The sequence below is a fragment of the Mastacembelus armatus genome, chromosome 13 (assembly GCF_900324485.2).
Source record: "Mastacembelus armatus chromosome 13, fMasArm1.2, whole genome shotgun sequence".
NCBI classification, from domain to species: Eukaryota; Metazoa; Chordata; class Actinopteri; order Synbranchiformes; family Mastacembelidae; genus Mastacembelus; species Mastacembelus armatus.
In genome coordinates, this window is record NC_046645.1 from 20,179,837 (window position 1) to 20,206,890 (window position 27,054).

General features: G+C 36.8%; 1 protein-coding gene across 1 annotated transcript in view; it reads left to right on the forward strand.

The window, feature by feature from the left end:
* The window catches only part of b3glcta (beta 3-glucosyltransferase a), a 49,957-nt gene that overhangs the window by 15,581 nt on the left and 7,322 nt on the right, over positions 1–27,054 (forward strand). Inside the window, exons 3-11 of the mRNA XM_026298859.1 lie at positions 2,403–2,442; positions 10,280–10,389; positions 14,922–14,998; positions 15,595–15,706; positions 17,894–18,030; positions 18,170–18,233; positions 19,199–19,330; positions 22,505–22,574; positions 23,483–23,596. Of these exons, the coding sequence (XP_026154644.1) occupies positions 2,403–2,442; positions 10,280–10,389; positions 14,922–14,998; positions 15,595–15,706; positions 17,894–18,030; positions 18,170–18,233; positions 19,199–19,330; positions 22,505–22,574; positions 23,483–23,596 (856 nt within the window). The remainder of the gene's footprint in view (positions 1–2,402; positions 2,443–10,279; positions 10,390–14,921; positions 14,999–15,594; positions 15,707–17,893; positions 18,031–18,169; positions 18,234–19,198; positions 19,331–22,504; positions 22,575–23,482; positions 23,597–27,054) is intronic.

The following is a 27,054-nucleotide window of genomic DNA, read 5'->3' on the forward strand; positions in this document are numbered from 1 at the left end:
AAACATATAGTCAGAATTAATGCCCGCATTTTGTTTTCTTATTAATAACAAGGCCAAAGGTTATTTAAATCTCGCCTGCTGTACATTGGGGGTTAATTGTAGGCATTTCTTGTAAAATATCACTGGCAAATGGAAAGGCATGCTAAGGAAACACTGGCATGAAATTTGTACATAATGCAGGTATACCTTAATGAACATCTTAATGAAAAGGGCTCTGTTATTGGGTCATGTTGCTACAGGTACAGGTGAGAAGAAGGAAGTTCAGGTTCATGGGTCATGTTGCTACAGGTGCAGGTGAGAAGAAGGAAGTTCAGGAATGTATGCATGATTTTAAAGGCAGTCCATAACTTTTTATTGCAGCAGCACTTATTTTTACACTTTGTTGTAGTGATTGTGGTTACAGTCATTTAAAGAAAGAAGGTGCACTTGCATGTAATTGATTGGCCAAAGTAATGCCTTCCTAGATATTTTGTTATGGAAAAGCTTGAGCAAGATTCAACAGCCTGTGACCCTGTATTTTATTTCTAGAGGCAGCTGTGTTGGGACTCCTGTTGTGCCAAAATAGAGGTCTAATTGAAATGAATGTGGAGGCTGCAACTTTTTTTGTACTAATCCTGTATCCCCACAGCTCATTACAAAATAACTCCCGAAATACACAGAACATTATAAATTGATGTATAACTGTGTAGGAGTTTCTACAGTTCCACTAGATTTAGAGATTTCTCATTAAAGGCTCATTAAAAACTGCCAGGTTTTATTTAGTGTTGTGTAAAATCATTCTGTAGACACACATGCACACATTACATACACACATACACAGGAGCGCACTTACACAATCACTGTTATTTGTACCATTTCACCAGCCAGTTAATTCATAACACTGGAGGTCTTGATTTATTTTGTTTGGCAGTGACAGTGCAGTGATTTATTGTTTCCTCTGCACCTCAGAGTTGAGTTGTGCTGGAGGAGATGCAGTGAAAAACTTTGCACCTGCCACTCTTGTGTCACAACTACCATATCCATCCAGACAAAATCCAATGTTCCTCAAGTTCTTTAATGATTATGTGCCTTCTCTTGTCTGAATGGTTTTCCCTCAGTATTCACCTGTTGTTAGATAATTTATATATTCAAGTTGGAAAAATATTATGAATAATTATCTGATTACAAATCAGAGTCTTCTGACAATAGAGATGCAATTTTTCACCTCAGGGTGCCTGCTCTCTTCAGCTAAGAAATGATTTCAGAGTGTATGATAAGATGAGACAGAAACCTTGTGGGCATGACTAATGCTACTGAGTCCAATTAAGCTGATTTCTTGTACCCACTGAATTAAATCACCCTGATATGATCTTATCTGCCTGTGCATATATTTCCCTCTAACTCTGATCACCTACTAACATACTAAAAGAAGACAGAGCCACACATATACACAGATCATTGTTTTGCATATTGCTATCGTAGGTGTCTTAAAAACATGCTCACTCATTGCTTGTCAAAACACTTGATTCAGGATTTGATGAATGTGATAGGAAAGATAGGAAGTGTAGGGAACATGCATCCTACAAAAAGTAAACGATGCATAGTCGTGACAGTTGCAGCAAACTGTTTGGGGCTGGAAATCTGCTAAATTAATAGGCTGTTCTCTATTATGAGAATTGTGCTGAATGTGAATGTGCTGAAGTAGCAGATTACATATGGTTCACACAACTGCTACCATATATTGTGATTCTCTGTTTCCACAGCACCACACCCACTGAGGGTGAATTTATGACTTAGTTAAGCTTTTTGAAGGCTGCAACAGCTTGCCAGCAAAATGATTGTTAGTCTAGAGGAAGTCATAAATCAAAGCAGGCCCCAGTTTGTCATTATCTATTAATACTATGCCGCTCTCGCTCCAGAGTTCTGGAAACAGCCAAAACATGCACATTCTCGCCTTCTCCCAAGACTGAAAGAGTTCCTCTGAAAGATGGAGGTGAAAGACAGCTCTTCAAAGTTTGCTTGGCTTGTGATCGATTTACTCATCCCTCTATGGTCTGCTGCATGGGCTGACAGCTCTGTAGGTGGAACAGCGTTCAACACCATAATTGAGCTGAATGCACAGCTCTTAAATGCTGCAGGCACAAAACCCACACAATTAAAAAGGACTAATGATGTGGGGTTTTGCCCATTATTTCTCCAAATAACCCACAAGGGTTTCCATGTTTAGTATCACTAAGTCTTAATTAGTGATTAGGAAGAGGAAATAGAGTATTTAGCTGAAACTGAGCATCTTTGCACAAGACATTTTTGACAGTTTCTACATCTTTTGTGAAACAAAAAATTAGATGGATTTAGGTCATTATTTGAAAACATGTTTGAACATCCTTTTTTGCTGTTATTAAAAAGTCTCTCTGTCTTTTCAGAGCCAAGATGATATGCATGTCATCCACAACAATCAGCTGGGTAAGTCTCATTATTTTCTAATCAGTGGCAAAACTGAAAACAAAAAATAACAAAAGAAGCAAAAAAAAAAAAAGGAAAAAAACCTGACAGATTTAAAAAACCTGCAAATTAAAGTGTAAATATTTTGTAGTGAATTGTATTTGTTATGTTGGATGATGGTGAAGGATAAAGGAGAGGACTCACGTGCATGACACAGATCTGTATTTTGGGGTAATACAGCTTCGGGTTCTGCTGAAAACTCTCTCCGCATGGGCTCCACCACTCGGCGTAGGAACTGGACTAGCAGGGTTCTCCACTCGGCATCTAACAAAACTAATAGAAAAACGATCAACAATTGCAATTTTCAATTTTTTTCGTACCACTTCCTTGTTATGAGTATTTTTTTGGTTTTCTTTTCTTGACATACTGTATTGTTTTACAGCTACAACTATTTCTTCCAACACCTAGTTTAAAGAGGAACTGGGAGCTGGGAGAATTGGGAACTTAACTGACTGAATGTGCAGGAAAGTAACTGGAGGTGGTGTCACAAAAGGGAATCTCTCATTTAGAAAAGTACTTATATCTTTTGCTGTGGCACTTCAGTTTGTGGTCAGCTGTATCCTGTTTGCTTTATCCTCTAGAACATGGACGTATTTTAGAAAGACACACACCTGAGTATGCACGGTCTCACAATTCAGGCTGCATGTCAGAATAAAGAACAAGCTGTGAAGGCCAAAGACTTCACGCATTTATGAATACAGTACTACAGAATGCTCTAAATTACACATTAAACCTATTAAATCATTATGCTGACTAAAAAATGCAGTGCTCGCACTGCATTTTTTGTTATAGATGCAGCAGATGGTTTCTTCACACTAGTTTATTATAGTAGTGTCATTATTAGCTAAATACTTTGTGTAATTTATTTCTAAGTCAGAGTTACTGCTCAATTTGATCAATACCTCTTACAAGTAATTGCATTATAATTTGCAGGCTGTAATCTAATGTGCTACCAAGGACTATTACATATTATGCTATAGGTCTATCCATAGATACATATGATATATATGAATATAATTATATTTGATCAAATATATGGCCAAAGCTGGTCTGTACGGGTCATTTTTTGACTTTTAGGTTACATCAGTGGAACTTTTTTTTCCAATTAAAAAAACCATATGCTGAAAGGACGGAAATAGTTGATATAATATATTTGATACAATCTTGATTGTAAATTTCACATTTGGACAGTGTGAAATAGCAAGTGCTATAAAATGAAAATGTCATAAGGGCCTTTTGTCTGATGCCTGCCTTGAAAATTTAATCTTCAGATTTCCCCAGACTTTTTCATAAATATGGTCCCATCTCTTCATCGATTTGACAGCAACCAGGAAGTAGAGCAAATAAAAAGATCTCATGCATGCCTTTCATGCTTCAGGGAGCTCATACAATCGCCATCTGAGAGTGATTTTCATGAGCCTGCAGAGGAGTTTGGAGCCAGTTTTCTGGACCTCTGCCTGTTCATTCAACTGGGTCACCATAGATGCAAAACCACACAAAAGCAACTTCATAATGCTCTCATTTGGCACCTCAGCACAGAGAGGAAATACAAACAGCTATCTGAAAAATGGAGCCACACTATCTGGCAACACAGTAGTTATTGCCTTTGTTAAACCAGAAATGCTGCACACGGAGAATATTATTTGTGGGCAGGAATCCAAAAGACGAGTAAAGACAACCTGGACTGTCTCTTTTTTTAAACAATAAAGCAAACATTAAAAGGTATTACTGGCTTATTTAAGTTAAAGGAAATGCTGAACTTTTAGAAGGTATAGTTTATTTAGAGGTAATACTTGGGGACACGTCTAAATATCTTGTCTTATTTAAGTCCAAATGAAATGTGTGTGCATAACACAGATCTATGTTCATGTGTTATTCCATATCTTTACAGCAAACAAAAAGAGTGTGATTGCTTTAACCATATTGTGCAGCATGCAGTGTTTGAAACATGTTACAGCTCAACAACTCAAATAGATGGAACCTTGGTCAACAGCACTTATATCAGAAGAAAAGACAATGTTAATGTTTTCTTAAAATATGAGGGTAATTTATGCTGAAAGTCTGCATGCATGTGAACATTATAAGTGCCCAAGGCCCTAAGACTCAGTTGAATACTCTACTACAACATAATCCATAAATAGAATCAGATGTATTCTTCAAATTTATTTCCAAGATAGTGCTTGAGCTTTCATTGTAGCTCCACAGTACCAGCATAAATATTAGCCAAAATCATCATACTGTGTTTTACAACATTACAAAAAAATGCAATAAACCACAAAGTAATAATACATATTTTGTTAAGCCCCTGGCTTTCTAGCCCAATTAATTCAGTCTCTCATTTGATTTCCAGAAGAAAATGATGAAATAGATAGAATTGTATTTTATATGCACAGTGTCACAGTGGAGGCATGTTTGTATGCATGTAAAAAAAAAAAAAAACGTGTATTTATAAAATAAAGTATATTCATTTGTAGAAGGTAGCTTCAGGTGATGTCCAGCATTTAACTGATTGTACTAAATTTAGTTTATGGAATCTAAAAACCATATCGTACGAAATTCAGCAAAGTTTGAACACTGTGTTTTGTTGGTCTTCTCCGTCTAACAGGGAGACACTGAGTTATGGAAAAATTCATGGAAACAGGAAAGAGTAAACAAAAGCTTAAATCAGTCTTTCTCAATACTTTGCATGTTGCTGCCTCTGTAGAGGATGCCTATAAGCTTTTTGTATGTAGGTGGAACGAAACCTCAATGCAGAGATCATAAAGCTGTGTGTTCCACTCTGTTTTATAAAGTTTCTTTTGATCATGCCAAGTGTTTGTGTTATTTTGTTGTTTAACTTTGTTGTAAAAATGTAAATGTAAAAATTATTTGACTGCAAAGCAATGACGCCAAACCACGTTTGCTGCTGATATTGTAAAAAAAGTAAATGACTTATAGATTTGGATTTTTATCTGTGTAGAGAAAGAAAAATGTTATAGTAAAGAGCAGATGCAAGATACACTGACAAAAGCAGTTTTTTTAAAAGGTGATTTTTCTTTTTAATGTATATGCTTGGTGGTTGAGGGTATAGGGCAACTTTATACTACAAACTGTGAATGGTATTGCTTTAGGGCAGAGAAGGTGTGCCAGAATTTAAATCAGATTATCAGTACAACAGTAATAAATAATAAAGCTTCTTTGGGCCAGGGGACATACATTGTATCTTCAAGAAGGTACAATATCCAACATAAGATGTTGACTGAACTCTTCCTGTGAACCAAGTCATGTTCCCTGCATGTTTACTTTTCCTTACTTCCCTTCTGTTCTGTCACATTCTTGAGAGTGCCTGGCAGTGTGCCTAAACATTAAACTTAAATTGTCTGTTTTTCTTAATTTATTATTCTGAACACGACCGATGAATTTATTTTCCAAATTAAAGCAGCACCAACCATCCATCCTTACAAAATGCCCCAAACAGTGCTGGTGTATGTTTCTGTATGGAGTATGAAAAGCATGCATCTTCCCAGAAAGACAGCTTTGCAAAAATAACAAGCTTATTTTCAAGTGGTTTCTCATCAATTTTCAAAATACGTTTGATGGTAATGAATGGATTTAATAAACAAAACCTGGAATCTGTTAAGCATTAATTGCCTTAGCTTGCTGAATTATTGATGTTAAGTGAGGTTTAAGGGTTGAGTTCAGCGCTCATTAGTCTTCAGCAGAGTTGTCCATGGAGTCATGAACTCTGGAGAACCTCTAATGAGGGTGATTATCATAGGTTCTACACCCTTTTTTTTCACCCCTTACATGCTGCATCTGGTGTCTGGTTGTTTTGTATGTATGTTTTTTCATTACTACTTGGGCAGAATTGTAAAAAGCTAATTCTTATAGTAGAGTGCCTTTTCCCTTGTGACATTTCTTTCATGCATACCTCTTTCTCACACACATCTTACTCTCTCTTCATTTTTGCAATCATCGTGCATCTCTCTATGGGTTTGCTTCCTCATTTCACTCCCTTTCTACCTGCTCCCTCTTTGCTATTTTCCACTTTCTGTTTTTCTGGGAGATATTTATGACACTGACCTTTTCTGCAGTAAGCTGAAAGTTAAATACACCATGCTCTCTATTGATCTTGTGCAAGGCAATTAGAAGTCTGTATTATATGAGAAGTAGACTCATAGAAAATCATTTGGCTTCCTACATGACACATAGACTGGTGCCATTGTAGCTGATTACCTATAGGGAAAGTAAATTATTTTAAATGAATGAATCAAACTCTCAGCAGCTAAAAGATGGATATATTGAATTTGGGCTTCCAGATTGAATATCACCAGATATCTCTGGACTGGCTATTAAATCCTGGTGCTGTCTGCTGTGACGGTCATGGTTAGTTTGGTCAGGAAACTGTAACCCAATTCTCTTCGGTGTACTATGTCTCTCGGATGCACCGTTTTTGATGAGAAAAACGGGGAGATGGAGAGAAATTTTTAAGGAAAAGGGTGATTCTCAGCCATCTTGTCTCAGGGAGTCCAATGATGTGAGTCATTGGAGTGTAGCAAGTTTTACACTAGCACGATCAGCCGCTGGATTGAGAGGGTGGGGGTCAGGCCTGCCGACTATGGAAATGAGCTATTGACATCCTCTGTCATTTCTGAATACGTGCTGGCAATGAAGAGCTCTGGATCTGTCATGACATTATCATTGTTCTCACAACAGCCTAATGGCCCCACTCACAATCCCTCTGGATTCTTGCAGACGTTTGTCATTGAACTTGCAGTATTGATCTGTTTGCTATTATTGTGCTACTTCATTTTCTTCCAGAATTTTGAACTAGATTTAAAATCCTACTCTTCTCAATTTACATACATTCATATGTTCACTGCCAAATTACCTTGCTATGGATGTGTGTTGATGTAATTGTGGGATGGAGATATTCTAAGCTAAAATGAAACATCCCTGTCACAGTTCTGGTGACTACACACACCTGCTCTGTGACTCTGATGGAGATGACAGAGCTGCAGGAGAGCTTAGAGGTCAGTGTGCTCTCAGCTCCTCTGCCACTTGGCAATGTCTGCCTTCCTGCTCTAAGGAAGTGTCACTATTGATTTTTATCAATGAGGTGACAACACTGCGGGCCAGGCCACTATGAGAGCATACACTCTACATTCAAGAACACATATTTTCTACACCCTCTTGTATGCACACACAAACCTAGAAATACAAACAGATTTTAGGTTATCAGCCTTGATTCTTTAATTACACTGATCCTCTACTAGCTTATATGCAGAGATGCTGAGGAAGTGAGTACATGCAACACTCAAAGCCTTCACAAATTTCCATTGACCAGATGGTGATGGCCTTTAAAGAGTGGCTCCGTGCATTGAGAAAAGCATCAGATCAGAGAGAGAAGGAGGGAGAATTCTCCTGTGCCTCATTCCATCCAATATATTTCAAGGCTGATACAGTCTTTTTTTTTTTTTTTTTTTTTTCGCTATCGAGTGGTCTCTATGGAATACTGAATGAGTGAGCCGAGATAAATGAACACTAGACTTATGCTTTCCAGTTCCATCGGCTTGGCAAAATAAAATCATATCTACTGAGGTGACCGGGGGTTTGACTTCATCTCCTCAGGAACCTTCAGTTTCTTTCATTCAGTGTGTATTATTTTCAGCCAAGAAAGAAGAAAGACCCTTGCATAATTTCACTAAACCATTGAAGAAAAGCATTTCGTGGCACTGAGATACTGCTCCACATCTTTGTCCTATTTTTCCAGTAAATAATTATGTAGTTTGATCTCTGCTAACACTGTTAATAATACATTATGACAAGCGTTGTTACTGCTACACTATTGACATACCTCTGTAACAACTGTGTAAACAGAACAAAGTTAACATGTTATCAAGCACCCAGAGTCACCCTAATAACCATTACAATGGTTGTTTTTTTGTTGTTTTCTTTTTAACCTGGAAGGAAAACGATACAGGAATGATGGAAGTCAAGGAAGACGGGCACTCACAGGATTTTTCTTTTCCCCATTTCTTCCCCCAATGTTTGATGATTAATCGAAACCCATTAGTGTGGAGCCAAGGCCAGTGAATTCAGGCTTATTAGTTTCTTTTTTTTACTCCTTTGCTTTGGCATAGGTACGCCTTATCTACACAATGAGGGATTGGCAACCCCCTTATCTGATTTTGCTGTTAGTCACATGCAGCTGACATTATTGCTTTACTGTGCAGTATCACAAGGCTGGCACCTCACTGTGGGCCTTAAAATGCACAGTTTTATGTGAAACCAGATACACACACAGTCATTCATTTAGCAAACTCAGCAGAAGGACATTTAGAGGTGGTGTAGTGGTATTCACTCTACAAGCTCTGGGCTCACAGAGGTTAGATCTGTGGGGAGATGGACATGCTAAGACTTAGCAAGTAAATCCCACTCCTTACCAGTACCCGGGGATCGATGCGATCTTTATGAGTAGAGCAAAGGCATGACACACCCACCAACACTTAATTAAAAAGATTTGACATATACTGTACTTTGGCTTAGTGTGTACCCCTGACCCCGGTGCTAATAATCTGGACCCAGGGAGGGAATACGTTCAAGTACATTAATTGAGGAGGAGGCAATCCATCTAATCCTGTCATTGTGAGCACCCACCCTTTCCCTCTTTCTCTGTATTGCTTTTCCAAAGGGAAGATTATAGATCTGTCGGCAGTGACTGGTACCGCTGCTTTGAAACGCTAAAAAAACGTCTTATTTAGCTAATTTTGAAAAGTTTCTTTTCTTCAGATTTGAAAAATTACTTCTGGTAGTCACATTTTCTGGCATGATATACGCAATATGCCTATATTCTGTATATATACTTAAGTAGGTAATTAAAATGTCCAAAGCAAGGGAAAATAGTCTGTTGTGTTTTGTTTGAGATCAAATAAAGAGGAAAGCATATACAGAAAGACCTGACTCTCTTCTCCTCTGTATTTTATCATACTTCTCACCTGGATATTGGGTCCCACCTCTCAGCTCTAAATCCTTGAAAAGTCTTTTTGTTGTCACAGTTGTTCCAGCCAGGTGCTGCACACTTCATTGATGTGAGGGACAGCTTACAGGATTTAGGAGTTGTCAAATGTAATTGTACAGAGCCAAAGACAAAATGACAGATTTTTTTTTTTTTTTTTTTTATTCCCTCCCCTCTGGTCCTTTGGTCTAGTTTTGATTGTACTTGGTCATGAGAGCTACAGTACTAAGGTTTATGTGAACTTGTTTGTGCAGCCAATGTCATTCTTCACTGAGCTGTGTCATTTACTGCCCTGAAAATGGGTTGCACATGAAGGGGGAGCTGCGGCTAGCTGGGTGAATGACAAAAGATGGTATCTAAACATGTTGCCACCTTTGAAGCAGCCCATATTAGAGACTTTTAAACAGAAATTAATGACCTTGTGGCTCTCTGTTAACCTTGGCTTTAACATGCAGTGACAATATCAGGTTTCACTGACAGTGCAGTTGTGTAGCTCAGCCAGAAGTGGACAGCTGGGTTGTTTCAACCTTTTGGTTGTTATGACACCTCAGAGAAAGACTCATCTGACTGCTAATCTTTTATTAAGAAACACAGTCTTGGTTGTGACATTTACATACTCTCCCCAAGCCAATTAAGCTCTTGATGTGCTGGCTATTATTACCAGACCAGTAATGGAGATTAGCAGAAGTTACCTCAGTTATCATGCCACTTGTTTTGTCTTCCTCTCAGAAGGTCATCGATTGCATGATCATTTTCACAGTTTATGAGCACTCTCACATCTCTGCCTTTTGTATTCTCCAGACCTGCGGGAGATAGTGTTCATCATCCAGAGTCAAAACAACTCCTTCCATGTGAGGCAGGCAGACAAACGGAGAGCAGATTTACTCAAGCAAGCGCAAGGTCTCACAAAGGTAAGAATCAAGTCACTTTTTGCTCAAACCAACATAAGGACATGCTCTTTTCTTTTTAGCTTACAATGAGCACATAGAAGCAATTTGATCACACTTTAACTGTATGCAGGTAACAGTCAGCTAGCAGCAAAAGTCACACCACTTGAATGTCATTCGTTGTAAGTGTAAATTATGTTTCCACGTGGTGTCAGCTCTGATTTCTAAAACTGATTAAATATTTTTTAATTGGAAATCAATTTGGGGAAAAAGTACACATGACATGATTTCACTACACAAAAAAGAGCTTTGCTGAATGTTTGCTATTTGTTAAACTATTACTCAGTATTCATAATTTTAAATATTGAATGGTGGTATGACGAATTATCCATGCTCCCCTCCAGAATAAGCTTCTAAAGTACATTAAAGTCTGAAATAAGAAAGTGTAGTTTAAAATATGCAACATTCCTAGTTCAAATCATCTGCTTACTTATAACATAATGTAATTAGGAATGCCGAGATTTGTGCAGCCTTTATGATCATATATGTGTCACTTTACTTAACAAATGAATCTTCTATTTCTGGCCACTTCTAGATAAATTTTTGATGAGAAATGGTGTTCATCCACATGCATATGCTCATCTAATGAATATTCTAATTCTTGCATATAATTCAGATGTTCCAAAAAAGGCTAGAGGAAAGAAAAAAAATTCTCCAGAGTCATTATGTTGGTATTTTATGCAATTTGTAAAATTTTATGATGTACATCAGCATCATGTCAAAGGAAGAGAAAGAGCACATTTGCAGGTCAAACTGCCCTTTGATTCTGTTCATTAAAATCTCAGAGCCAGATGCAATGTGCTGTAATACATTAGTTATATTTTGTTTAGTTCAGTTGAGTTGTGGATTCTGTGCCATTTAATAGCAATATTTTAGTAAATCAAATGAACGAACTGCTCACTGTTTCCTCTGACAAGACACTCAATTAGTTCTCGTCTTTTTGTTTTTTTATTTCTGTGGTCTTGGATTTGTCTTAAGGAGAGAAACATTGTGAGTCCAGTTTCCTCCACTGCAGGGCGTCAAACAACTTTTATCTGCACCATTGACAGACAAAATAGAAATAATCAAAGTTAGTGATTACTTCTCACCATAATTATGGTTTGAAAGAAATCAGGCAATATTTACTTTGAAACTACTTTGAAATACAGTGTTCTAAGATATTCCTCAGGGAGGGGGTTCCGGTTATTTAAAACAACCCTGAAATCTGCCCTCCACCTAAAGAAATGCAAAGTCCAATTACTGTCCAATAAGTCAGATTTTTGGACACTTACCTTTGTTGCTGTCTTTATCTTGGAAAAATCATTCATAACATTGTAATGAATAGTGGCATCCTGTCAGTAGATAAGATTTGCCATGAAACTTAGTTGAAATTTAGTTGAAGTAATGGAAGTCACATTTTATAACACAGACTTTATGAATGCCATATCATGTTGTATTTGCAATTATGCTCTCAGGGATGTCTTGCCTTCTAGTATCTGTTGCATGTGATTACACTAACTCCAGGGAATAATTCAATGAGCAGCTTGTCAAAGAAGTGACATTGGATTTTTTGGGTAGCTTTTAAAAGGATAAAAGATCATAAACAAAGTGTGTGCTCTTTCCATCATTTCATGTGCACCTAGAAAGGACTCTGCTATACCTCAATAGTGCAATACAGTTAATATTTGTTTTACAAAAATTTTATATTATAATTTAGGAAAAATCATCCTCCAGAGAATGGCATATGCATAGTAGTTATAGTATTTTGGAGAATGTATGTTCTGAGTTCTACCATTCTGTTGCCGCTTGAATAAAAATGCAGTAAAAGTAAAACGGAACCAGAAAACGACACCTCCACCATCACCACTTCACCTGTGAGCCATAACAGATAGAAGATATACAGTATCTCACAGAAGTGAGTACACCCCTCACATTTTTGTAAATAATTTATTTTATCTTTTCATGTGACAACACTGAAGAAATGACACTTTGCTACAATGTAAAGTAGTGAGTGTACAGCTTATCACACAAAATATTGACACTTTGGGCCCAATTTGGACATTTTCACTCAGGGGTGTACTCACTTTTGTTGCCAGCGGTTTAGACATTAATGGCTGTGTGTTGAGTTATTTTGAGGGGACAGCAAATTTACACTGTTATACAAGCTGTACACTCACTACTTTACATTGTAGCAAAGTGTCATTTCTTCAGTGTTGTCATGAAAAGATATAATAAATTATTTACAAAAATGTGAGGGGTGTACTCACTTCTGTGAGATACTGTATTTCTCCTAGTTAATGTGGATGATCCAGTGTCCAGAAAGAAAAAGAACAAAGCCAAATAATATAAAATTAAATAATAAAAATAAATACAAAATATATATTTGTTCAGTTTATAAACATGTTTGATGTTCAGTGTGTTGTGATACATGACCACAGAAAGATCTGTAGAAAGTCTGCTGTGTCTGTAGGTCAGAACAAAGGAGAAGGAAGTGACCAGTATTTTGATCAAAAAACTGTAACACAAGATTTATACTGTTGCTTCCTGAACTATTTACAGTAACACTGACTTAGTGTCACTAAAGATGGGAAATTTCAGATAAACTTCACTGATAATTTGAAGATTTATGAGCTGATCACTACACCTCTGGGACAGGAAACACATGCACGATCAGTATTTCTGTCTCCCAGCCTTTTTCACACACAGCAGATATTTCTGTTTTATCCTTGCCTGGCTGTGTAAGGTTTTGTGATATCCACAGATTTGCACAGACAGGAACTTGTGTATTCTATCTGATGGCTCAGAGCCATGTTCCCACTGTCTGACATTCAGCCTCCTGGGAGAAATTCATATTACATTTATAGGCCTATAGTATTTTTTGTCGTTTAGCCAATGCTCATATCCACAGAGACACACAGAACAGAATGAGATTAAACTCTGAAACCTTTTACAACAGTAGTGGAATACACTGTTTTTTCAATGCTTTCTTATGCATCACTTGTATTACAGTATCTTAACAATTTCTACATTTGAAGAGCCACTGTGATGGAAATAATTTAATATCCAGTCAGTTTTCTTCAATTATGTATTAAGCCTTTATTGGCTTGGCTTCATCGATCATCATAAATGCCATTTTTGATGGCAGCTCATTGCTGAAGCAGTTTTGACAGGTGGCTGCTCCATCTTCACTCTCCCCTCCAGCTTTTCTTTGGTAAAATGCATTGCTTCCTGTCATTCCAATACAGCCTGGTCTCAGTGACCCCCATCTTCTCCCAAGTCACCAAGCAATTAAGTGTCCTATTTGTTGCGGGCATGTCCACTTGTGGATCAGATCTTATCTGATCATTACGAGTTGGCTTAGCAGACAATTGCCATAAAATAATCAAACTCTTTTTCTTGAACAGCTCCTTTATCAAGAAAATGTTAATAGCTTTTAGAAAAAGCTTCTTTTTTCTATTTTCTCCAATTAACTCTTTTTAACAGCAATCATGTGAATGACAAGTCAAGAGCAGCTTAATAGGACATAGTAGTTGTTATTGTACCATTAGCTTTGAGACTAAACTCTTATTAGATGAGGGCTAACAAACCTCAACTGCCTAATAAGGCTTAATAAATGTAAACAGTGTCATTGCCTAAAACAAACAGGCTGCCATTACACAGAATGGCTCAGAGGACATGGTTCCCCCCAACTTCCCTCATGATGAGTGGACCATGCAGTAATGAAACACAGGGTCTTACGCTCTGCTGCTTTGTTTTTCTTTCCGTGTAAAACATTGTCAGTATCGCTCACAATCCTCACAGAACTGCTCTCTATCCTTCACTACAGGAGATTTTGCTGAAACAGACTTTAGCATTTTATTATGATGTTTTTCCTTTTTCCAACCATTCATATAAAAGAGCAAAACCGAAACAACAAAACAGCCCGAAATCAGCGATGGGCACAAGTGACAATCTTTTGAGATGCATCAAAGTAATAGTTGTATTAATCCCACCTGAGACCATGTTCATCATAATGAAGGAACATATGCAACCGTGATTTATTTTGGGACAGCACTGGCACATCAGGCTTTGGCAGCACAGGCAATGCTTGGTTTTGGTCTTTTTTTTCATGATTTGTAAACACAATATTGCACAACATTGTTGTAAGGATTGTTGTGTGGATTTTTCTTATTAACAAAAATAGATGCCGACTTAATGTTCACTGCAGTAAATAAGAGTCTACTATTTTTATATATTGAGATGAATGGAAAACTGCATGGCTGCATGAAGTGATAGATAAATAGCTTGCTTAATTTCAACGTATGTGCAATTTATAATCAGTGAACTAAGACACACAAAAGCTGGCTCATTACCACTGATCAAACCATTGATCCGGCAGTTACAGAACAGTTTCTCTAAGCAACAGGTTTACCATCAGGTCTGTCACTGCAGAAAAGCTGCTTTAATTGCTTTTAGTCTTGTTTAGCTATTGTACAGTTACAGAGAATTATTTCTGGTTTTTGTGGTGTTTATTTCAGAAACCACCAGTGGTTTTACTTCTACACAGTCTATCACATAATGAGGGAGACTGGAGTATCCTTCCTCTGCTGCCTTAGTAAGTATCCCTGAACTCTCTGGAGAATGTTATTAACCAAAGATTTAAGGATTCAAAACACTGTTTCTTCCTGCAGTTGAGAATTTGAAAACTATTTAGTTTTTGATGTTTTGAATTCAACAATTTACATGCAGTAGTAGCTATTTGGAACATAGTAACTGGCACTGAATGCTTTGGATCATGGTAAATGCCTGTGTAATTTGTCCACATCTGTGACAATAAGCCTATTACTGCAGTTATTCAGTGGTCTGAACAGCATGAGAATGGCATTAGCTATAGGATGAGCTATAACTCTGAATCTGTTTTCTTCTTCCATCATAAAGATTTAGGACCCAGATCATCAAAAGCCCCCTGAATCATTACAGAGCCACCCTCCCTGAAAGAAGTCTGTGTGCTTGTGATGTTTTTTTTTTTGGCCTTTCTCCCCTCTAAGGAGAAATATGTGACTGCCTTGATCCGACTGGGTCAGGAGCTTCAGTTAGATAGGTCCTCAGACTAAAATAATTTTTGTAGATTTTGGTGGAGTTTTTCTGTGCATGATAAAACTTCCATTTATTCTTGTGTTGATGTTACATTATTTTTGTGTGTGTTCTCAGCTTATCATATTCCTTTGGGAAAAACTCTTCATGGATTGTATTCCTTGAAGAGGAAACAAATGTGAAGATGAATACGCTTATTCAAGTCCTTGCAAAATTTGACAAGAATAAAGTAAGTTTACAATATTCCCTCTAAACCTCCATCTCTCTTGCTCCTGCTTTTTCTCTCTTTGTTGCATTGTATTGCCAAATTCATAACAATAACAGAGCTGCCTGCTTCAAGCTCCAGTTAAGTTCGTCATCAGTTCAATTAAGAGATATAGTATCAGGTTGGCTGCAGCCTCTCTGCATCTGTGCCAGCTAACAGGGTAACCTGTCAGACATGTCACTCTAGTTTCTGCTGTAAACTTAATTTAAGTTCTGTTTCTCTGCTCATGAAATCATTTTCCCTGTGGCCTATATGGGTTGGTAGGGTATGCTGCAGTTGGAAATTAATACATTTGAGTTCAAATGAAAATAATTTTTCTTAAAGTTATTACCCTTAGTCCTACAATGGGGAAATTGCATTACCACCCAAAGTGCACAGACACAGCAGTGAACACACACACCGTGAACACACACCCGGAGCACTGGGCAGCCATTGCTGCGGTGCCCGGGGAGCAGTTGAGTCAAGCTTAGCAATAGTTTTCTGGATTAATGGTTTATTAATGAATTTTTAAAATAATCCAAATAACTGGGGCATTTTTATTATTTGATCATTGATTTTTGGTTTTCCCTAATTGTACATGTTGACAAGCCATCAAACAGACACCTGAACTTGCTTTAAAGGGAAACAGAGCAAGAAATGATGTGAATTACACTTTGACGTAAAGCCTACAGAAAAAGTAACATATTTTTGTCAGCAAATGCCAGTTTACTTTGATCTGTCCTAGAAAAAAGGGGAAAAAAAGCTATGGGAAATAATTGCATTGTCATTTCAGACTGTTTATTCTCTGCATGGTATTTCAATTCTAAGTCAGAAATAGAATTCTTTATTGTATGAATATCCATGACCTTATTCTGAGAAAGAGAGAATGAATACAACATCTTATGATTTGATTCATTACAACTGCCCTAAAGCAAAGAAAGACTTCTCTGTCTCAGGTGTTGCAGCTCATTTCAGAAGATTTTAAGAATTGAAGTCTCCTCAAAGAAATGAGTTGCCCCTTTCAAATTAACATGTACCAGTTAGACGCTGAAACACTAAAGCATGACGCTGATTACACTTGTGTACATCTTGCTATGCATTTCTGATGCATTAAGGTATTTACAGATACAACTCTGAAACTATCATCAAAACTACAAATATATACACTCACATTTTATTCATTAAATATAAGTAGATACATTTTGTAAGCCTTACTAAAATAAATGGTGTGGAGAAAAATACAGTGCCATTTAAGGATTATCTGTCAATATAAAATAAATTTTAATCAAGATTTGTTAAATTATGTTGGGAAGGATGAACTACAGCCTCCATAATGACCATGAATTAACTCAAAACCTTTCTCATTTTCCCCAAAAACTGACCTTTACAAGCTTTATGAGGGTATGATTTATAGCAGGGCTGTTGCATTAGACAAATTAGACTGTCGTTGCTGAATATATCTATTATTAACCGTCTATATTTGTCAGCAGAATGACTATATGAGCTCAGGTAACCCTTTACATTTAAAGCAAAATCTCAACATTGCAAACTATTCCTTGGCACTATTTATTGCCATTGAGCAGTTGCTAGGCAACCAGTGAAGGTGAAGCTGTGCTTGGACAGTAAATAGTCCGGTTCATACCCTCCCATAAAACTGTGAAGTCATTTTTACACTTCTGTTTGTGTATGCATTAGGCAAGTGATTTGTGACATGGTAACATGTTAATTAGTGAGATTTACAGGCGCTGATGCTAAGCTAAGCTAACCAGTGGCTGACTTTAGCCTTAATATTATCAGACAGATAGTGGTATCATTCTTCTCACACCAGAAAGGAGATAAACATATTTCCTAAAACGTTGAACTATTTCTTTTAAGACTCATAATCCTAGCCTCCTCGATAATTTGCTGTAAATATAAAATCCTTTTGTACTCAAAATGAATTAAGAACTATGATGAGACTTACTGGCTACGATATCTGGCATCTTCAAACTTAATCCTCTAAGGAAATCTGATTCCTTTCCTCATATAACAAATCTATTCACTGGGGAGACTTTCAGTGTGAAATCTCACACAGAATGTTTTTTTTTTTTGTTTGTTGTTTTACGAAAGTTCACAATACTACTTTCTTCTATCATTACCTTATTGAAATGTGTCTCTATAAATTATTTTTAGGACTGGTTTCTGGGTAAGCCCCTCCATGATGAGGAGTCAACCATCATCCATCACTACGCCTTTGCAGAGAATCCCTCGATCTTTAAATATCCAGATTTTGCAGCTGCTTGGGCCTTAAGCATCCCCCTAGTTGTTCGGTGAGTAAGTGCAGAAAATCTACCTGCAGCTGTAAAATTGAGATGTTCCACTTGTACCACTTATTTTGTATACCCAAATTTTGAGATACTGTGAATTTATTGCATATCTCAACTAAAAGTCTGTGAACTTTTATTTTAGTCTTGCAAACAAAGTGAGAGATGAGCCCCTTAAATCTGACTTCACTATTGACCTGAAACATGAGGTAAGACAACATTAAAGTCACTCAGATACTTTCAGACCTGTTTTGTCTGGGAACTGATGATGGTTTCATTCATTTTCTAGTTTTCTTGTTTCTCACGCTCAAACCAAAACCAACCTTCTATAATTTTTGTGCACAAAAAGAGTGAGGCATGAAATCCATCTAAAACCTTGAAATTAAATCTCATTACACTGAAGAATTTTCATGGTGCAGTATTGAGGTCCTTATTTTTATCACTGAAATTCAGTCAAGGAAGCATTTAGAGTAAACCCAGCATCAGAGTTATCAGGTAGAGTCTGAAAAAGATGGTTCAGTTAGAGATGGCAAACATTCCTCGATATTCTGTTAAAATACTGTACATTTTACAAGTACAAGTTAAAAAAGGATGAAAAAGAGGAGGCAATGAGATTTTTTTTTTGTCTGAGGTTTCAAATTAAGAGATTTATCAATTCAATGTGCATGTAGACACTACCACACAAAACCTGATTGTAAAACATATTTATTAGTAAAAGTGCAGACAATCAGGCAGGAATCCTCATTGTCAATGCAGTTCACTGTTAGACTGTCTGCAAAACATCATAGTTTTCACAACATAGTTTCACTATTTTTCTGATTATTTCAGTTGTCACTGATTGTACTGTCCTCATTACATACTTTTGTTCTTGTACTGTAAACTAAACCTAAATCCTAGGATGGAGGTAGAGTAATAATCATCAGCCCTCAATCTTTGAGCTCTCTGCCATCCCCTTTATTTATTTTGTCAGTCATTGTAAAAATAAAATGCTCACTGGAGTTTTGTTATGACAGCATAGGAGAGTTTTGTTTTGTGTTGTGTGTTATTTCTTACAAAAGAAAACAGAAAGCATCCCACATCTCTTCTGTTGCATTTTAATAAAGTGTTAATGGTGGAAATATTCCATCTTGTCTTTAGCTCATAAACCTGACAAGATCAGTCTGTGTTATTACAGGTTGCCTTGTATATCTGGGACAGTGGGAAGGGTCCAGATCTCACGGCTGTTCCTGAGCTGTGTACTGAGCCAGAGAACTCTCCTCAGGCCCTGTACTGTGCCACCACTCTAAGCAGTGAGCCCCCGCTGTGTGTGAGTATTTGCTCTCATTCTGAATCAGTTTTGTTGTCCTCATTTCCTAGAAAATGGAAAGGGAATAAAATTAAATAACATAAAGCAGAAGGTGTTTCAATGTCAGATGCTGTCAGCTGTGTGTGTTATTCTGCCTCCATGCCCACAGCCAAATCATAGCATCACCAATATTTCACATCACAGTACAACTTTGAATGTTATTTCTTTTATACGCCAATCATGAGAACACAAAGACAGACATTTTGGGTTTGTTTTACTAAAATCAGTTTAGTCATATGTCAAGAAGGTAGTAATCTTCCATTGTTAAGCAACATCTGTTTGCACCCTGTTAGCATCCAGTTTTACACCTGTTTGTCAAGGTTTATATATCTCTGACTGTTTACCAATTATTACTAACATCAAAACCTTTTTTACAGGCTCATACATTCTGTGTTTAGCTCATCATCACCTGTTTGATTTATCCTTCTGTCATATCCAGACTAAGTTGAAATCTATATGCAAATTAAAGTGGTCCACAGCTCGTGACTAACCAGTTCTCATATTTTCGCTTTAAAGTCTTTGTTGCTTTTGTTAGCCATCTTACACACAGCTCACATACTGATCATCAGAGTTTTGTTATGTGAGCATGATCGTTGTGTTCACCATAAAAAACATAAATCATCCCATGTATGTTGGGATGAATTCAAATACAGCATTAATGCCTAAAGGATATCTGTAGCTTCAAAAATAAACTGGCTTGCTGGAGTTGCTGTTGCAGTGGTAATTGTGTGGCAACTTCAGACATTGGAAATTTGATTAATTAAATAAGAACATACCACATGAAAAGTAGAATTGGTGCTACACTGTGCAGTGTAGTGAAGTCTTTATTACAAAATATGTATTGTAACAATAACTGATAAATATAGGTCTCATAAATAACCTACTCCTCATCCCATGATATATACTGTAATGACAATGAATATGAATTATTTCATGCAGGAAATAATTGGCTCTATCTTAAGGTCAGACTGTGTTATATTTGGTGGTTAGTTGTGGCTAATGTAAAAAGAAGCATCTAGAAAGAACAACTGTAGTCAAAATTAGCCATGGTTCCTGGTAGACTTGTGTGTATTAGATAATTTCTTCTTATGTTTGACCCACCATACACCATAAAATGATCACTAATGTTGGGGGAAAATGGCAATATATACTTTACTATGTGACAGTTTTTGTTCCTTTTTTAAGGCGAAAAGAGTTAAATCTGGGATGCCATAACTGAAAAATAATTTGCCCTGATTCTGTTTATTTCTCCTCCTTTTCTGTTTTTTTTTTCTTTCTGAAGAAAATCTAGTCTGTTTTTTTTTTTTTTTTTGTGTGTGTGTGATTGAAATCACATACTAAATATGTATGGTCTAGAGTCTGTTACATGTTTGTTGCAGTCTTAACTGTCAGATGTATATTCATGTGATTTTTGCATCCTTCCCTGTGGAAATCACTATCCCTCATAAAACTGAATTCACTCTACCAGAAAATAGGACAATGACTTGAGCAGCTAGTAGAGAAACATGAAGGTCACAGGTTTGATAAGTATTCAAGGAGAGGTTTCGATTCAGACAAAACAAGAGGGGACATATCGTAATTGGCCAGCATTCGAAACAGTTGCAAGACAAATTGCCAAGTGGGGCCACAGCTGCACTTGGCTGTAGTGTCAACACAAAATCAAGAGCCTCAAGAGGCAGATTCAAGGAGGCGAAGGACGGTAATTAACAAAATGGCACTGACAGCAAAACATGTCCTTTTTATTTTAGGTTGTAACTACACTTACTGCAGATGCTGGACATTTCAGAACAGAGGGCTTGTTCAAATCAGTATCAGATGTGAGTCATTTTCCAAAAGAGATAGATAGACAAACTTCATCAATCCCCAAGGGGAAATTAGTTTGTCTTAGTAGGAAGCACCCGGAGAGAGAGAAAAAAATGAGAAGCAGACTAAAAAAGAGAGACATTGTAGTTTGAGGAGGAAACTGAAAGTGAACATAACAACCTATTTTGAAGCTTTCTAAAATTTGGGGGATGTTAGGACAACAACCATCTGTGCTTACACATTCAGCACATGTCTGAATGAGATGCTTGTTATTGGTCTCTAAGACCATCCTGTAGATTATACTAAGCCGCATGATGTTCTGAAGAGTCAACATTTGAAGATTTTCTAGTGTTGAAGCCCTATGTTGGCAACAATTGACAACAATTTTGTTAAAGGATTAATTGTTCTTTGAACGAAAGCATTTGTAAGTTTGCAAAATCTCAAATGACCATTTATATTTTTCTCTCATCATTACATCTTCACATATTTTTTATTTTGGATAGTTTGTTGGGTGAAAAAGCAATTTGATGATGCCACATTTTGGCTCTTGGTAATTCTGTTTATTGTTTTTTTATTTTTTTTTATTTTCTGGCACTAAGTAATTAAATATATATTAATAATCATGAATAGCAACCATACTTTATATATCATTGTTGAATGTGTTTTATTTAGCCATTTCTGCATGATGCTCAGGCTTGATCGTGGCACAGGAGGTTGTTTCTGTACATCACGTCATGGCTGCAATGGATCTTAGTTTGGGGAGCAGCTGAGCAGATGTTTGTTGTACCATACATTTTGAAGGCTTTCTGTCTGTTACTGATTTAGTCATCTTTTTCTGTGACTTCTTGAGCACAAGAAACTTCAACAATTCAGCTTCTTCCATTTTTGATAGTATAACAAAGGACACCGAGAGCCACACAAGATGTTCCATTTTCAGTTTTACTCATTTGCCTGTACATTGTTGTACTTTTTAGCTTCACATATTTCTCTTGTATTTGTAGGGCTTTAACAAATATAATATGTATGCTTTCAGCATAATGTCCTTTTTTTTCTTTGTACATATACTGGATTGTTCTTAGCTATTGTGTGTCTGCTTTCAAAATGAGAGCCAAAGAAAAGGGAGGCAAATAATCTCAGATCATTTACCAAAAAATCTAGTTCTAATTTGACTTAACATCTTCCAGTGGTCACTTTGACACTTAATATTGTCTGAAAAAAAATGATTTTAACCATTTGTCTGCATGTAATACAGATTCTGTTTTAATTATATGTGATTTTAATGTTTGTTAATGCAATCATTACTTTGATGCTTTTTTCTTATTTTCATCAAAGGGGGAGGCTGTAACTAAAGGCGATATATTTGTTGCTGTGAAAACATGTAGGAAATTTCACAGTGAAAGAGGTGAGTCACACTCCCACTCTTACAGAATCTGCCAGACACAGAATTTCCCTATAAATTGTCCACATTTTTCTTATGTTTGCTTATAATGGATTTGTTTTACCTTTGATGTGTGTGACTCTATAAGAGCTATTCCTCATTATCATGACAAAGCCTTTCGTGAAATTATACCAGTGCCAGGTCTGAAAGGACTGAATAGGATTGAAATACTTAGAGGTACTTAATTGCATGCTGCTCTTGCTGCTGGAAATACATGATCATCCAACAATCCAGCAAATATTAAGAAATCACTTACTGATGTTTAGCCATGTAATGGCACACTCCGCCTGACACTGAGCTATCTATGTAAATCCGCTTCACTTGTAACCTGATCAAAATGTAGCAGCTTCAGTCAATAGATCAAGTTGCAGATTAATTTTAGAGGGATGGGACAAATTGTATGCTACATTCAGAGGCTGTCGCTCATGAGTAATTGCACTAATTACCTTAATTACCATTTCCACTGCCAAGCTGCCATTATCAGTTTCAAATATAGACAAGATGAAAATGAAATTAAAATGTGTGCCGAAAAAATTTCTTTCGATCATTTGACATGAAAAAGCCTCACACTGAATCAGCAGTATAACTCAGTGTTGAGACTTTTCATTCTAAACATGTATAAAACAGTGATGACATAAAAAAGCACATTAGTTTCATAGTTAGTTAGTTTTATCTTACTATATTTGCACTACTGATCATTTAATACTTAGCAAATATATTCACAGGTATTGAAGATAATCTTTTACAAAAAACAGAACAGAAGCATTAATGAAAATATATATTACAGTAAATGTGAAATAATTGTTGGTTCAGAACCAGGAGTCTGCTTGATGTGAAACCCTGTATTGGTTTTTTTCTTCCCTTTGCTCTAGTTCCAGTGATAAAGAAGACTTGGGAAAAGGATGCCTTATTTTTAGAGTACTACAGTGACCATGCTGATCCTACAATACCAACCATTAATTTAGGAGTGCCAAATACTGAAAGAGGTAAGAGCTCTTTTGGCCTCAGTTATACTGAACAGATATAGTGAGACCTTTGTAATGGTGTAGGGTCAGCTGTGTATATGGTGGTGCATGAAAAATTAAATGGCAAACTAAAGTTGAGATTTCTGCAACCTAACACCTTGTAAAGAGGATGGCGGTCGTAATTCACATTTAATATTGCAGGAGATTTGGAACTAAAGAGAGAAGAATAGTTGTGTCAGCATTAAATTTAAACTTTTTGTCCCGAAAACTGTTTGCCTCACAAAATGACACAAATGCAAATTATGCATTTGTTATTCATATGTGTAAATGACACATTTTACACAATTATAATTTTTAGTTGATGGCACTGAGATTTTTTTTAAACCCTTACACACTTTCTTTTATATTAATTTCTCAGAATAATTGTAAAGTGAAAAATGGCTCTGTTTGTCATTGAATTTGAGGAACTGCTCTCTGACTGAGACCTCGAAACTGCACATTTATCACCATAGGATTGACCAAGACTATGTGTTTGCTCTAAATGTTTAAGAAATGGGCATAATCAGATGGCACATAACCTTTACAACAATTTCAAACTTACTGATGGGTCCATATTAACAAGTTCTTATTGCCATTTAAACTGATTACTTCCACATTTTGGAAATACATTTACAGGTTTTCTGTGCAAGAGCTACACCACTCATGTATTGCAAACATGCCAACAAGGGGACCTGTCCAAAAGTAACATAATCCATCCACCAATAAAACCATCACTGTCAGCCCTATAAAACCAGTGATGGTTTATACATCTACCAGGGTGGATTAAAGGATGCATAGCTGGCCTGTTTCAATCGATGCCCTAAACCAGATAATAAACAGATGGATGGATGAATATGTATATCGTGGTTCCATTATTACTGTCAAAATTTTATTTACTGTGCCCAGAAGTGATTATTATTAATGTTATTTCATTATAGGATAGGCATCTGTTTATCACTTCCATGTTCCTATAAGTCAGATTTTATCCTCAGGCAAGATTTTAGGTGCAGCTTCTGTCATTTGGGAATAAATCTGTCTGGAAGATCCATTTTTGCAGGGTTGTTTCTGTCTGGCAAGATATTGTGAAAAATACAGTGGCCATTTCATTTTTAGTTTCAGTAGTTACACTGAAAGTTTAAAATTCATAAACAAATGTGTTTTTAAAAAAGAGAGAGTGATTTCAGGAATATCCTTATCAGAGATCACTGTGTTGCATTAGTTAATACTGTAGTACTGTACTGAAACCAGGACAAACTAAAGACAGATGAATCATAATTAAACATGTCATGTGACAGTGCAGAACACCAATGAACATTATAATAATAATCAAAAACAAGTACCATACAAGAATATTGAGCCTAAGAATGCTCAACACAGTCCAGGTCTGCAGCACCAGGTCTGCAGCACCAGCTCTCTCTGCTTCAGTATCGTCCTGGCTGCCTGAAGCAGGGGACATTTCGGTGCAAATTATTTTACAGTCTGATGGCTGTTGGCACAAAACGGCACCTAGGGCCTCTCATGTTTGTATGGATGATGCATTAGCTGTAGACATTTTAAGCCGACTATAGGAAAGTTGAGGGTTGTTGTTTGAATGAGTGTGACTTAGTCTCTAGCCTCCCTTTGGTTACTGTCTCCAGGCAGGTCAGTTCTTTAACAAGGATGTCTTTTGCATCCCATTTGCATCAAGGCAGTGAAGGATACACACTGCCAACAGCCTCTTGCTAGAACATGTGGACTGGTATGTTGCAAAGGCTTGTCAAGAATAAATTAAACCTTTTCTTCTAAAGGTACTGGGGGCTCTGTTATCAGCCCAGTTTGTTTTCACACACTACCCTCCTATTTAAAGGCTGCTTCATTTCCACCTCTATTTTGTGGATAGTGATCGGTCCCAGCAGCTTGTCGCTCTCTAACAAATCCACTGTCAGCACTCTCAGATTTTAGATTACTGTACACTCACTGGAAGCTTCACAGGGGATTTTTTAAAATCAGAAGTGAAGTAATATTAACATAGAAACAGATCTTTGCAAATAAAGTTTGATCAGATTTGAGGAAATTTGATCAGATTTTTGCAGATGTGTCTCACCCCAACTGTTCAAATCCCATTTCAATTTGATTTCAAACCTTTACATCTCTCACAGTGGGAAACAAACCATGATGTCAAATGCAGAGCGATGTTATCCCTGTCAGCTAACCACATGACAGCAACAGGAGTCAGCAGTGATGAAGAAGTTTCACACTGCTGTTAAGCCTGTGAGTGAGCTTTTTTACATCTATAGTAACCTGCTGCTTGATATTTTCCTTCGGTATTGTTAAAAATGCCACCAATAAAGGCAAGTATGTGTGTAGTTTATATCATTACAACAGCCAGTATATACTGACCTCACTGATGCATCTCACAATACTGGAGTCATGACTGCTGAACTTCTTGAGAGAGATTAAATAGTGTAAAGTTAAAGGCCTGATGTGTGAAGAGTAAAAGGGAAGGTGACACTACAATCCCCTGGGCCACCGCAGTGCCAGTCTGCAGCTTATAATGCATCACTAATGTGTAATTGTTTGGAGCCGGGCCACGTTTGACTGAGAGCAGTCTGCTTTAAAACTAAAAACGTATTGATTTCAAGAACATTGAAATACCAGAGAAATAATTAAACATGTCACTATCTGGTTGTGTCATACAGTGAAGGACCACCTAAGATTAACTGAAAAGGGAAAATCACAGGGAGGGACACTTTTAAAAGCCTTGTTGAATTTATGCCTAATCGAGCCCCTTGGTTTATGTAAAGACTTAATCTCTGGGTGCTAGGTCTCTCTTCGATTGGTGTTATTGTACTGTCTTACTGATCACATTAGAGATTACAGTATACTGAAAGGTGTTTCAGCTTTGCAGTCCGGCAGCTTTTACGCTCATGAAAGGCACAAAATATTAGAAACTCCAGAGAATATAATAAAGCCTGACACATCATCAGCTGAAGCCTAGAAATAGCCAGACGGGCAACTGTGGCAGTACAAAGAAAAGGCACATGACCTTCATAAAGGTTATTTTAGATCTGTTCAGTTAGATTACAGGTAATTAGAGTTAGTAGGTAATTGGGCTTGAGCTAATAACTTGTTAAATTATTTATAAATCTACTGATTGTTATCTCACTTAATCATTCAGTCTGTGAGATGGCAGAAGATAATTAAAAACTTATAGAAATTTTCTTCACAGCCCAATGAGATATGTTCAGGTCACTTGTTTTACTCGATCATGAGTCCAGACCCAAGGACTGAAGTTCACTAGTTAATATGACAAGGCAAAGCATAAGTTCCCACTTTAGAAAAGGTGGAATTTGCAAATGTTTTGGATTATTGCTTGATAAATCATTCAGCTAAGTATTATATGTAATATATATTAATTGTCATGATTTATGTAAAAAGATAAACAGGTAGCCAGTGTCATT